This window comes from Chrysemys picta, chromosome 4, assembly GCF_011386835.1.
Source record: "Chrysemys picta bellii isolate R12L10 chromosome 4, ASM1138683v2, whole genome shotgun sequence".
NCBI classification, from domain to species: Eukaryota; Metazoa; Chordata; order Testudines; family Emydidae; genus Chrysemys; species Chrysemys picta.
In genome coordinates, this window is record NC_088794.1 from 39,460,212 (window position 1) to 39,472,687 (window position 12,476).

At 42.9% G+C, this 12,476-nt stretch overlaps 1 protein-coding gene across 9 annotated transcripts in view; it reads right to left on the reverse strand.

Annotated features, from left to right (window-relative positions):
• OSBPL5 (oxysterol binding protein like 5) overlaps positions 1 to 12,476 on the reverse strand; it is a 231,479-nt gene that overhangs the window by 40,841 nt on the left and 178,162 nt on the right. For all 9 annotated transcript variants that reach the window (XM_042858786.2, XM_065594719.1, XM_065594721.1 and 6 more), the window contains one exon: positions 11,566 to 11,650. In XM_042858786.2, coding sequence (XP_042714720.1) covers positions 11,566 to 11,650 — 85 coding nt within the window. The remainder of the gene's footprint in view (positions 1 to 11,565; positions 11,651 to 12,476) is intronic.

The following is a 12,476-nucleotide window of genomic DNA, read 5'->3' on the forward strand; positions in this document are numbered from 1 at the left end:
ATTTCAAGAACACACATAAATCTCATTTTGTGGGCAAAACTTCCATTGACTTTAACAGAAACCAGGTCCTAGGACAGGGGTGAGCAAACTTTTTGGCCTGAGGGCCACATTGGGGTTCCGAAACGGTATGGAGGGCTGGGTAAGGAAGGCTGTGCCTCCCCAAACAGCCCTGGCCCCTGCCCCCATCCGCCCCCTCACACTTCCCACCCCCTGACTGCCCCCCTCAGAACCCCCAACCCATCCAAGGGCCAGGCTAGACAGTCCTGCGGGCTGGATGTGGCCCACAGACCATAGTTTGCCCACCTCTGCCCTAGGAGGACAGCAAATAGAGCTCAAAAAGGTCTGGGTCATTTGTATACTGTTGTATCCACCAAGCAAAGTATTAACAACTTCAACAGAACTTTATTTACAGTGGAAGTCTCTTTTCCAAGCTGTAGCTGCACACTCTGTAACTCTCCCAGCCTCCTCAACTCCTCCCCCGTCCTTCCTGTCTCCTGTCCTTTCAGACTCCCAACAGCCAGTGCTCCCAGTTCTAATAATCACATGCAGCATCTAAACACCACATATACAAAGAAATATTTATAGTTCTACAAGGTTTCTATGTTTTGATGAATCACTTTTGTAAAAGGCTACAGAAGAGTAGTAAGAGAAAGAAAGGAATGAAGATCTTGAAGAATTCCAGATTAATACCAAACCGTAAAACATCAGAGCTCAGTAATTTTGTCTTATTTCATCCTTGAAATTCCTTCAGCACTGGCTTGCTATTTAATAACACCATGCATAATGTTTAATAAATGCTCAGGCAGGGTCAGGACTGCTGTAATTGATTTCATATTATTTTGTATTTTACAAGTATTGCATATCAAAGGCTATACATGCAGAGATTTATTCTCTTTGCACCACATGGAGGATTTACAAGGATAACTCATCAGTGTTAATGGGTGTTCTGAGCATAAATACACCTCCCCCCCACACACACACCTGACTCATCAAGATGAGAATCAATTCAGCTTACTCCATGTGAGGAAAATGCACTGCAATTTAATCTTTTAGTCTTATCGGATGGAAACTGCAGTTTCCATTAGGAAACAGTGCACATGCTATATTTGTTGTGTATTTTGTTCATGCAAGATTTTCAAAAATAGAGTTAAAAAGCTAAGAGCCTACGTTCAAATATAGACCTTGAACGTGGTCTGGTTTACAAACCAGCAGCTCCCACTGATGTTATTTAGGCCCCAATTCAGAAAAAAAACCTCTAATGCATGTACGTAAAACCCACTGAAGTCAAGCATGTGCTTAAGACACATTAAGAGCAGACATGGCTTTAAGGATTTAGCACCCAGATTTATAAAAAGATATTTAGAGACACTTCTGTAGATTCCACTAGGTCCTCTCTACACCTTTAGAAATCTGGCCTACAAGCATGAATTCAGCCAACCATTTTTGAAAATCTTTGTCTTAATACTCAAATGCAGAAACACCTAACAATGTCATTCTTAAACTCAACTCAAAAGAGTATCTACTATAATAGCCCATCCTGTGTTAGCATTCAAACTTGCTACTCACCCACAAAGCATATCAATAATATTCAAAGAATGGCCACTTAGTCACTTTAAACCAAAAGTGCATGCAAGAGAGACAGATCAGGATAAAAGCTATAGCACAGCCCCTTGTCCATCGGGTGGTGCTGTGAATCTAGACTCAAATACCCGTCACAAAGTTAGAAATGAGATGCGGCCTTTCCTCTGCAAAGAAGAAAGGGTCCATTCTCTGTAAGTTAACCACAACTGTGTGCTAATTTCAGCGCATTACGCTGAAAACATACCATCTATAATTTTGAGGACTTGCAGGCTAGATACAGGGCCGGCTCTAGCTTTTTTGCTGCCCCAAGCAGCAAAAAAATGCGCCGCCCCCCAGACCTCCCGCCAAGCACCGCCAGAACCCCCCCCCCGAGCGCCGAGCCCCGCGACGCCCCCCGCTGCCGGAGCCCGCCCCCGCCCCCTGCCAAGCGCCGCTGGAACCCCCCTCCAGCGCCGCGCCCGCACCGCACCCCCGCCCCGAGCGCCGAGCCCCGCGCTGCCCCCCACTGCCGAGCCCCACGCTGCCGGAGCCTGCCCCCCGCCGAGCGCCACCGGAACCCCCTTCCAGCACCGCACCCGCGCCGCGCCGCCCCCTCGCCAAGCCCCGCGCAACCGGAGCCCGCCCCCCCCAGCACCGCGCCACCGGCGCGCCCCCCCCCCCTGCAGAATGCCGCGCCGCGCTCCCCGCGCCGCCCCTTACCAGGTGCCGTCCCAAGCATGTGCTTGGGTGCCTGGTGCCTAGAGCCGGCCCTGGCTAGATAAGCCTGTTTTATTACTGAAGAACTGAACAGAACGTGTCATATGGAAGTGATATTACTACTTTTGTGTGTGCACACGTGCAATGAAAATGAAAGGTTTCTTTGTATTATCCTGTTTGCAGGTACTGCTGCTTTGGTTGCTGTAGTGCTTGCAAGATGGGTCCAAACCATCTCACATTGAAATATGGAAAAACAGTGTGTGATCATGTAATTAAAAGACAGAATGATAGTGCATATGTACACGGGGCCCAAATTAAGACTGCACAGGCAACTTTAATTCTGGCATTTGCTAATTTTCTAGTGTTTGACTTTGCAACCTTAATAATGTTCTTTTAGTGTAGTTGTGTGTGGAAGATATATTACACACACACACACACACACACACACACACACACACACACAGGTTGAAGGCCATGAATTGATTCCTTAAGAGAGGCTGGGCTAGGTTCGATAAGAAGGCTCAGACTGTGACAGTGCTTAAAAGCTAGAGAGGTCTGCTTCAAGCTTTGGCACTTTTAAAATTGTAACGTAACAGTGTAATAAAAGTTTTCTAAAGTCAATAAATAAAATATGCTCTATTATATTTGTAGTGGACAGCGCTTTGTTCTAAGCACAGGCTAAGATGAAAGAATATAGTCTCCAACTAGAGTAGTTGGCAGAATTTTTCATAGCGTTTAAATGCAGATTATTCAAATTCTTGTAATACAACAACTCCTTTATGATAGAAATTATGCAAAAAGGTATATGTTGCTTCAAAAATACCCATATTGTCCCCTCTCTGGAGCAAGAGACTCTTTCCCAAGAACTCTCTCAAGAGTCTCATAAGTGTTCTGAGCTTGATCTTACTTTCATTGAAGTCAATGGGTATTCTGTCAAAAGGCGCTGGGAAAGACCCTGAGTGCAGGGTCTGATTGCAGGACCAGTTAATCATAGAATCATAGATTATAGGACTGGAAGGGACCTCGAGAGGTCATCGAGTCCAGTCCCCTGCCCGCATGGCAGGACCAAATACTGTCTAGACCATCCCTGATAGACATTTATCTAACCTACTCTTAAATATCTCCAGAGACGGAGATTCCACAACCTCCCTAGGCAATTTGTTCCAGTGTTTAACCACCCTGACAGTTAGGAACTTTTTCCTAATGTCCAACCTAGACCTCCCTTGCTGCAGTTTAAACCCATTGTTTCTGGTTCTATCCTTAGAGGCTAAGGTGAACAAGTTCTCTCCCTCCTCCTCATGACACCCTTTTAGATACCTGAAAACTGCTATCATGTCCCCTCTCAGTCTTCTCTTCTCCAAACTAAACAAACCCAGTTCTTTCAGCCTTCCTTCATAGGTCATGTTCTCAAGACCTTTAATCATTCTTGTTGCTCTTCTTTGGACCCTTTCCAATTTCTCCCCATCTTTTTTAAAATGCGGCGCCCAGAACTGGACACAATACTCCAGCTGAGGCCTAACCAGAGCAGAGTAGAGCGGAAGAATGACTTCTCGTGTCTTGCTCACAACACACCTGCTAATGCATCCCAGAATCATGTTTGCTTTTTTTGCAACAGCATCACACTGTTGACTCATATTTAGCTTGTGGTCCACTATAACCCCTAGATCCCTTTCTGCCGTACTCCTTCCTAGACAGTCTTTTCCCATTCTGTATGTGTGAAATTGATTTTTCCTTCCTAAGTGGAGCACTTTGCATTTGTCTTTGTTAAACTTCATCCTGTTTAACTCAGACCATTTCTCCAATTTGTCCAGATCATTTTGAATTATGACCCTGTCCTCCAAAGTAGTTGCAATCCCTCCCAGTTTGGTATCATCCGCAAACTTAATAAGCGTACTTTCTATGTTAGAAAGGATGGATGGAGCTAAAATTCAGTAAAACCATCAGGACCCCACTATTCAACCCTGGTCTACCAGGTCCCCAGGTGGCATCCTTAGCACCACAGTAATGCGCTGAACCACTGCCACTGACCAACAGCCTTAGTGCTAAAGGCCTACAGCCCTGTAGCAGCCATACCCAGGCCCCTGATTGGCTGGACAGACAGCACTCTCATTGGGTGCCTGGACTATATAAAGACCCCAACAGGAAGAGGGAGCTGTCTGAGCAACACGTTGTTGCCTGGTGGTTGCCTTGTCACCTCGCCTCCCAAACCCACTGTCCTGGCCCCTTGGATTGGCTCTTCCAGCTACTGACCCCTGCGAGAGTTCCAACCATTGCCCTGTACTGCCTGTAATACCAATTGACCTCCCAGCTACCCAACCACCTGAACACACTTCACTGCTCTGGACAGCCACTCCTAAGCCCACCTCTGCCACCAGGCATTATAAACACAGACCATTCACATACCCTTTTCATTCACACCTGACCCAAAGACAGCTACCATAGCTGTATATGTTCACTGCAGGTAGAACTGATCAAAACCAGCAACACAATGTCATGAAGAATTTGTCATTTTTGGATAAAATGTTTTTTAAAATTGTAACCAGATTTGACAGTGGGCAATAAATGGAACAAAAATCCATTCGCGAGAGAAGAAAAATAATTCCCAAAACTAAACTGTTAAACTCAAACACAAAGGCAAATCTAAGACTACAACAAATGTATTTTGGATAGACACCAATTCACTTTTGAAATTCCAGAACAGTCATTTGCAACCTCGGAGAGGTCCTGGAGGATTACATAGCACAATGATGAAAGAAGAGGAGTCTCCCTGGACTTCTGGCACGGACCTTACTTACACTCCATCTCTGGCACTTGTGTGCATGATTTTGCAGTGGTTGCAGTAAAAACAGTGACAATTGATTAATTAATTGCAATAAAAATAGAGAGCTTGAAAAAAACTGGTTAAACATATTGCAATACAACAAAGGCCCTTTGTTTTCAGTTTTTACTGAACAATTCTTGGGTTTTTAAAAAAAGCTATTCAGTTTTTACTGGATTTTCACATGAATTTTGGACCACTCCTGAAAATGCTGATTGTGTTGAGCAAATGCAGTCCATTACATTAGGTAGATGTCTTTGTGTTAATAATAAGCTATCTGTTAAAGTAACACAATGTAGTGGAAGATGTACATGCTGTTAATGGACTATTCATGAAATAAACCACAGCATTAAACTGCTTTTACTTTCGGTACACTTATTGTTCTTTATTTGTTGCTTTTTTCTGTCCTCCTGCCCCCCAGTATTAACGCTGATATTTACCCAGAAAACTGGGAAATTATTTTTTTGCACTGATTTTCACCCATTTTAAAATATTTGTAATAGACACTAAGAAATACCTGGGAAATTTTAAACAAAATAAAAACTGAAAACAAAGGATGTTGGGTACAGCTATGGTTTTATTTGTATTCCAAACTACTCCCCCTAGTAAAAGGGCCTAAGGAGGGTAACATGGGCTTGCATTTATTGCCTGGCCCTGCAATACCACAATTTACATTTGATGTGAACTATTCTATACATTTACCCATGCCTTTTGGCTCAGTAGGCGTGGTATCCGGACTAACTCTTAATGTCCATCTGAGACAAGTAATGAAATACAGCCACGTATATTCAAATCACGACTGCCCCCTGTAAAGATGCTCTAGACATAGCCCTGGATGCACTGCTCATATCAGAGGAGAGCTGATACTACAGCTCTCAAAGCCTGGGGTTGTAAGTTTGGATGGGAGCGAGCATGCAGCTCAAATAATCATTGTTGGTTTTTGTTTGTTTGTTTTAAATAGGGGGAATGAATGATTAAAAAAAAAAACACACACAAAAAAAACCCCAAACAAAAAAGAAAACTCAATCATCCTGAACAGCCCTCTAGCTCTATTCAACTCTTGGTCACAAAACACAGTAGGCATGTTCTAGTCATTCAACAGATCTATAACCAGGCTAATCAGATATTTTATAGGAAGATCATGCAATTAGAATATAAGCATTTTTTCACCTTTGAAGTCCTTCAAAAACATCAACTAATATCAGTCACACAATCAAGATGACCCCAGATCTTCATGTTTTGCATTATAGGATAACAACAAATGGGATAACTGAGGTTCTCTCAGTGCTCATCATTAACTCCAATGTAAAAATCTGCTCTAGCCCAAAGCTTATTGCTGTGCACTAAAGTTTCAGTCTGGGAGCACTTTTTCCCCCATCCACAAAATTGGGGGCACAGGATGGTTGGGCTGAATCCCTTTTCCTGATTTTATTTAGAAGTCCTATTACCAAATGGCCATACAATACTCCAGAGAGTGCATCATGAGGAGAATATCACACTTCTTGGGTGGTTAAAGTCATTCAGTTTCTGGCCTTGTTCCTCACATCTATTTGATTGAGGCCTCTAACAATCAGACAGCAATGTACTGTTATCTGACAACTGTATATCGTTTACAGAGTTAGGAACAGTGACCTGGCTCTACCCAGATCCAGGAGCCTTAGAGACATGCAGGATCCAGTGGTTGGGTCCACTCACAACAGTCCGTACACAGAGGGGGACTGCGCCATGTTATGACAACTTCTATCAATACACTAAAGCCACTCACAAGAAGAAATCTTCACTGTGTAGCGTGTAGCTTATTTACATTATAGCTAACCTCCAGAATAAAATTGCTTTACCAGAAATGTCAAGAGAAAGACCCTATATTTGTAGACGTTGAGCTTGTGGGCTGTTTTGACCTTCTAGAGGTCTCCAAATACAACCATATGTGACAAAACAAGGCAGTCAACAGATTGCTACTGGACTTTATGGAATGTGAAATTTACTGTAGATTAGTGGCACTTCCATGGGCTGTCCATAAGCTAGGGCCTTAAATCCTACTAACAGTCTGTCACAGATGGTGCAGCAGAAAAATGTATTCTGAAATTGTAAAAGGAAAAATAGGACACCAAGCTGCTGATTGTGATGTAGCTGAATGTCTGGGCTGTTCTCTAAACCAATCATGTAACTCAGTACTCTAGAAAATAGGAATTCCTCATGAATTACCATTAACATAACCAAATGTTCTCACTAGTTATTAGCATGAGAGGCTGTGTCGAGAAGCACGTAGTCAAGGCTGCATGGAGACTGATTCATGATCCATGGACACACTGTAAACATATACTAACGTTATGCAATGGGAAAGAGGCCATCTGGGTCTATTCATCTCCCTAGCTTATTTTGCTCTCTCCAAGTGCCTACCTTCTTGACTGGCTTTTATCTGTAGTTGTCCAATGCATTAAACAAAAACTGTTTGTATGCAAGTGTCTCCTAAACCACCTTATGGCCTGGTCTTTTCTTACCTTCAGTTCATACCCCTTTATATTTTAATCTGTCACCATTTGACCACTGTCCCATAGCTTACAATGACTTAAGCACAATCCTCCTTGTCTCTTTTTAAACTCAATCCATATTGAAATGAACATTTCTCCATCGTACGAGGAACACGTCCCTACTTTGTCTGCCCCATTTTATTCAGGACTCTCTACATGCAACCATTCCCTTCCTTTGTGACACTGACTGTACCAACTTCATGTCATCTGCCAATGTGAATGCAGTGTTGTGTATTACATTTTCCAAATTATCAATACATAGTATGGATCTTAACAGCGATGCCTTTGGCTATTTATATCTCTCCTTCTCAATTCATACCCATTTATCACTGTTCACGGATTTCAGCTACCAAGCCAATATTTTATCCAATTGAAATTTCCACAATCAGTACCCTACTCATTAATGTTTCATGCTAACATCTTTTGGTGTGATATTGCATCAAAAGCCTTCACGAAGGCTAATAACACATAGATTATGCCCGTGGCTTCACCTCTGTCAACTCTCATTGACACGTCCTTGGAGAAGTTGATGAAATTTGTTAGGCATGACTTCCCTTCTCCAAATCTGTGCTGAGTGCCCTGGATTATTCTTGTAGCCGTACAAGAGCATTCTCATCTTTCATCCTGAATCACTGTTTCTAGACTCTCTGAATGGAGATGTCATATTTCAGGTCTCTGGGTTCTTGCTTTTTCCCTTGATCCCATTTTTAAAGTAAGAAATCACATTCGCTTTTCTCCAGGTCACATGCACCTGTTGCAAATGAAGAGGCAAAAATCTCAGGTACTAGCTGTGATTTCACCTGAATGGTGTAGATCTGCTTCCTAAGAATCCTTACTTAGCTTTGGACTTAAAGATATGCTACAATAACCCACCACTTTAATCCCTTGGTTATCACAAATTCATAATAATTCATTTGGCAGAAAGCTTAGAAAGGATTCTAAACCCTGAAAACTCCTCAGGGAGGGGGGATTCTGGCCCTTTTATCCCTCTGGCCTACAATATATCAGGGCATATTGTGGGTGTGCCAGAGGAATAGGGCACAACTGGAGCAGTGCTCTAGTCTGGAGATTCCCAACTTCTTGGAGGCCATTAGTAGATGGTGTAGGTTAGAGCAGCTGTGAGTCTGCTCTAATTTACACATGTAGCCCACAGCAGCCCTAGGGATAAGGGGATCATAAAGATGGCATGCAGGCACCACCCTTTGCCAGCTTGGCCCTAAAATTTTAGTCAGATGTTGAAAAGCTTTTTCCAGTTTGAAGTCTTCTTTTAGAAGACGACTAAAATGCTAAGAGGTCAAACAGCAATTTTCCTTTAAAAACAAGCACATGCCACAGAGACCATACTGTACGCATTGCCCATCTTCTAATTAAGTTAATGGAATGGCAAGTAACGTTGATCTCTAAGGAAATAGCAGCTTTTAAGGCTTGGATAGATAGATAGTTATTGAAGTCATTCAATTGCCTCAAAAGCCTGAGGAATAGTTCTGGTTGTTTCTCTATCAGATGGGCTGACAGATTTGAAATGCTTGTATTTTTTGGTAAGCACATTTGAAAGCTTAAAAAAAAGGGTGTGTGTATTATAATCAGCATACCTGTTTCTACATAGGAGATATTTAGAGTGAGGTGGAATTCTGTATTTCTTTCCACAAATAAGATGTATGAGTGGTAGAATAAGGGAGGAACCAACCATACTCAAAGAAAAACCTGCACTCTTTTGGCTTTACACAAATTCCACCTAATTTCACTGTAGTGAAAAAGCACTTCTCCCCATCAAAAATGCCTTCTCCCTACCCCGAAACCATGAATAACCCTCTTTTCCCAATGGAAGATAGGACAGCAGGCACAGTCCCAAAGAAAAAACAAAAGAAATAAACCAGATCTCTGGAATGCCTTCTCTTTGATCTGCTGGTGCACTTAACCATGTAACTGTTCCAAGTGCACAACCAGAAATGCATTCAGCAGCCCATGTGCTTCATTTGACACCTATCGGGCTGGGTGAAACAAACGTTTAGCCGAAGGACTGTTGATCCAAAGCCCACTGAAATAAATGAAAAGGCATCCATTTACTTAAGTAGATTTTAAATCAGGCCCAAGGTGCATGGATGGCCACTTGGGTGCCCCTTTAGGGCAGACAGAAAATGTCTATAAGGAACAGCAGGGGTTAATTTGATATGGCCAAGAATTACACTACTTTGAAGGTCAACTGGAATGAAAACATGTTTTTAATCTTCTTATCTACTTACAAACCGCTGCTTTTCTGTAGTCATTACAGAGTTAGAGAGATTTTCACATAGCAAGCTGGCATGTTTATCATACATTGACCTACATACACCTTCCTTAGTTTTGTGGATTCTAGAAGAAAGTCCCCAATGGATCCACATCTGCCTATCTGTGCTGATCACATTTCTATCCCTGGAACAGTACTTAGGGGGAAGGATGGGTGAAGAGACCTCTCCTCACCAACACATTTTCTTCTTTGGGCCCCTGCCTAAAGGAGGATCCAGGTGGACGTCCTACAAATTCCCCTCTGTCTTATTTCAAGGACTATCTGCAGAAAGAGGATGAGTGTACGACCAAGCTTTCTGCACTCAGGAAGTTGAGCATGTGGAGCATGGCCCCATGAAACCAACATATGCTTCCTTCTGAAAGCTCCAATGAAAGGGGAAATTTCAAGATATCTGCCAATCTTAGGCAGGGGATAATCCCTTCCTGATCCCAAATTTGGTGTTCACCTCCCTTTCATCTTCTATATGTCTGTTGACCCAGCACTTTCCCTCCATCTGCAAGAGTGTATCTTGTTCCCAGACACACTGCCAATCAGTCCAGAAAGATGGCTGTTCAGTGAGCCACCATCACTCAGCAGTAGGTGGAGCATGTTTGTGACCCACCTGAGCTCTGCTGGCCCTTGGTGTGAAACACACTCAGATTCACATCTTTGCCTGGGTTTCCTAAGCCACATATTATCCATGGGCTTCTAGGTTGGCCAGGTGCAGTAGATTGTTCATATAGGGTGGGATTTTCAAAGGTGAAAGTCAATGAGAGTTGAGCATTTAATTCCCTTAAACACCTTTGAAAACCCCAAGCATAGTTCTCAGCAGCATCTAGACTGGAGGAAGTTGCAACTTCAGTCGAGTCACAACGTAGTGTACAAACCTTTTATAGGTTTGTAATTTTGTTGTAGTACATACATCTCCCCACCTTCTATTCTGGGAAGTAAAGATGACACATCCAAGATATCATGATACATAATGCTAGCAACTCAAATAAATCTGTATTTTGTTACTGTGTGGGGATACAGATGGATTTATATTTGAGCAAATATTTCTAACTAATTATATGACTTGGTACAAAACAAAATTTGTAAGACACATGCCTAGAAGAAGAATAAATGTACATGTGAATTAGAGTTCAAGCTGGATCCCTCATTGAAATCAGTCATGGCAAATCTATTTTTCTTCCTTTAAACATTGGCAAGGCAAATTTTTATATTACAATAGAACCTATAAAGACCAGACAGTGTAAAGTGCACAACACAACAGGACACCAAAACACATAAGAGTGCCTCTGCCCTAGAGAGCTTACAATCTACATAGTCAAGAATAGGAAAAAAAGTATTATCCCCATTTTAACAGGCACAGAGAGTCAATGAGTTGCCTGAAGTCACGTGGAGAATCTATGGCAGAACCAGGAATCGAACCCACGTCCCATCCCTGGCTCTGTCCTGCCTTGCTGAGTCCAAACCTAGTGTCTAAGCCATAAAATCTTTGCCACAAAAATCCTTCTGCCTATCCATTCACAACCTTTATTTTCCTAAATAGGAAAGAGACACCAGAGAAGGCACTTGAGCTCCCAGGATCAAACTCTTATTTCGGATTCAGGACGAACATTCATATCTGTGGAAAAGAATTGGAGAGAGAGGAGAGGCAGACCGGAACTCACCATCTGATTCCGAGGCTGCTCTGAAGATCAAGTAGCTGCTGGGAAGAGGCTGAGTGATGGAACCAACATTCTCTCCCTTTGGACCCTAGAGTCACACACAAACAAGAAAAAGGTAAGGCAAGGGGGAGGCTGTAACAGTTCTGTGAATTTTTCCCTTACATGGGCCGAGTGTATTTGTGAGGGGGAAGAAGAGGAACAGATGAAGTAATTTAGAGAGATCCATTAGTAGCCACAATATTCCAGCCACCACTCCAAAGTAGTAATAAGATGTTGATATAAGTCTGGCTCAGCCCAAAGACTGATTTATAGTCAGTACCACTAGAAATGTAGACGTATACCCCCAGAACTGAAGAGATTTTGTCCCTTTCGCTTGTGAACAAGCATACAGAGAAATGGAAGAGAAAAACGTGCATTTACTGCATCTCTTACACAAGACGTTTCAGCACAGCGCCCGCTGCTGAGTCCATCTGCAGTATTGCAACACCAGTGGCAAAAAGCCTAAACTTTCTCCATCCCTGCAAGAATAGCAGGTGGCACTCACACCTCAGATGGTGGCATCAGCCTTTCCAGCAGGCTGGTGCCATGTAAGCCAGTTTGCTCTTAAATTTTTTAGTTAGTCCTGCTAATGCCTGTAAATCACTGTGTGTTGTCCCTTCCCCCTGTTGGCTTCTGAGTGCCTTCCATCTCTCTGCCAGTGTTAGAGGTGGATAAGCTTGGAAGTCCGCAGATGGGGATTGGAGTGGCCCAGTGCAGGCTTCTAACCTGGATCCTTCACTGGCTTCATGTGGCTGACAGAGGGAAAAACATTCTGGGACATTTCAGTGGCAGCTTTTCTGAAAGGCCACAACTGAAAAAAAGAAGGATATGGTGCTCTGAAAAGTGAGCTAGGAGAGGGCTTGAAGGCTTCACTG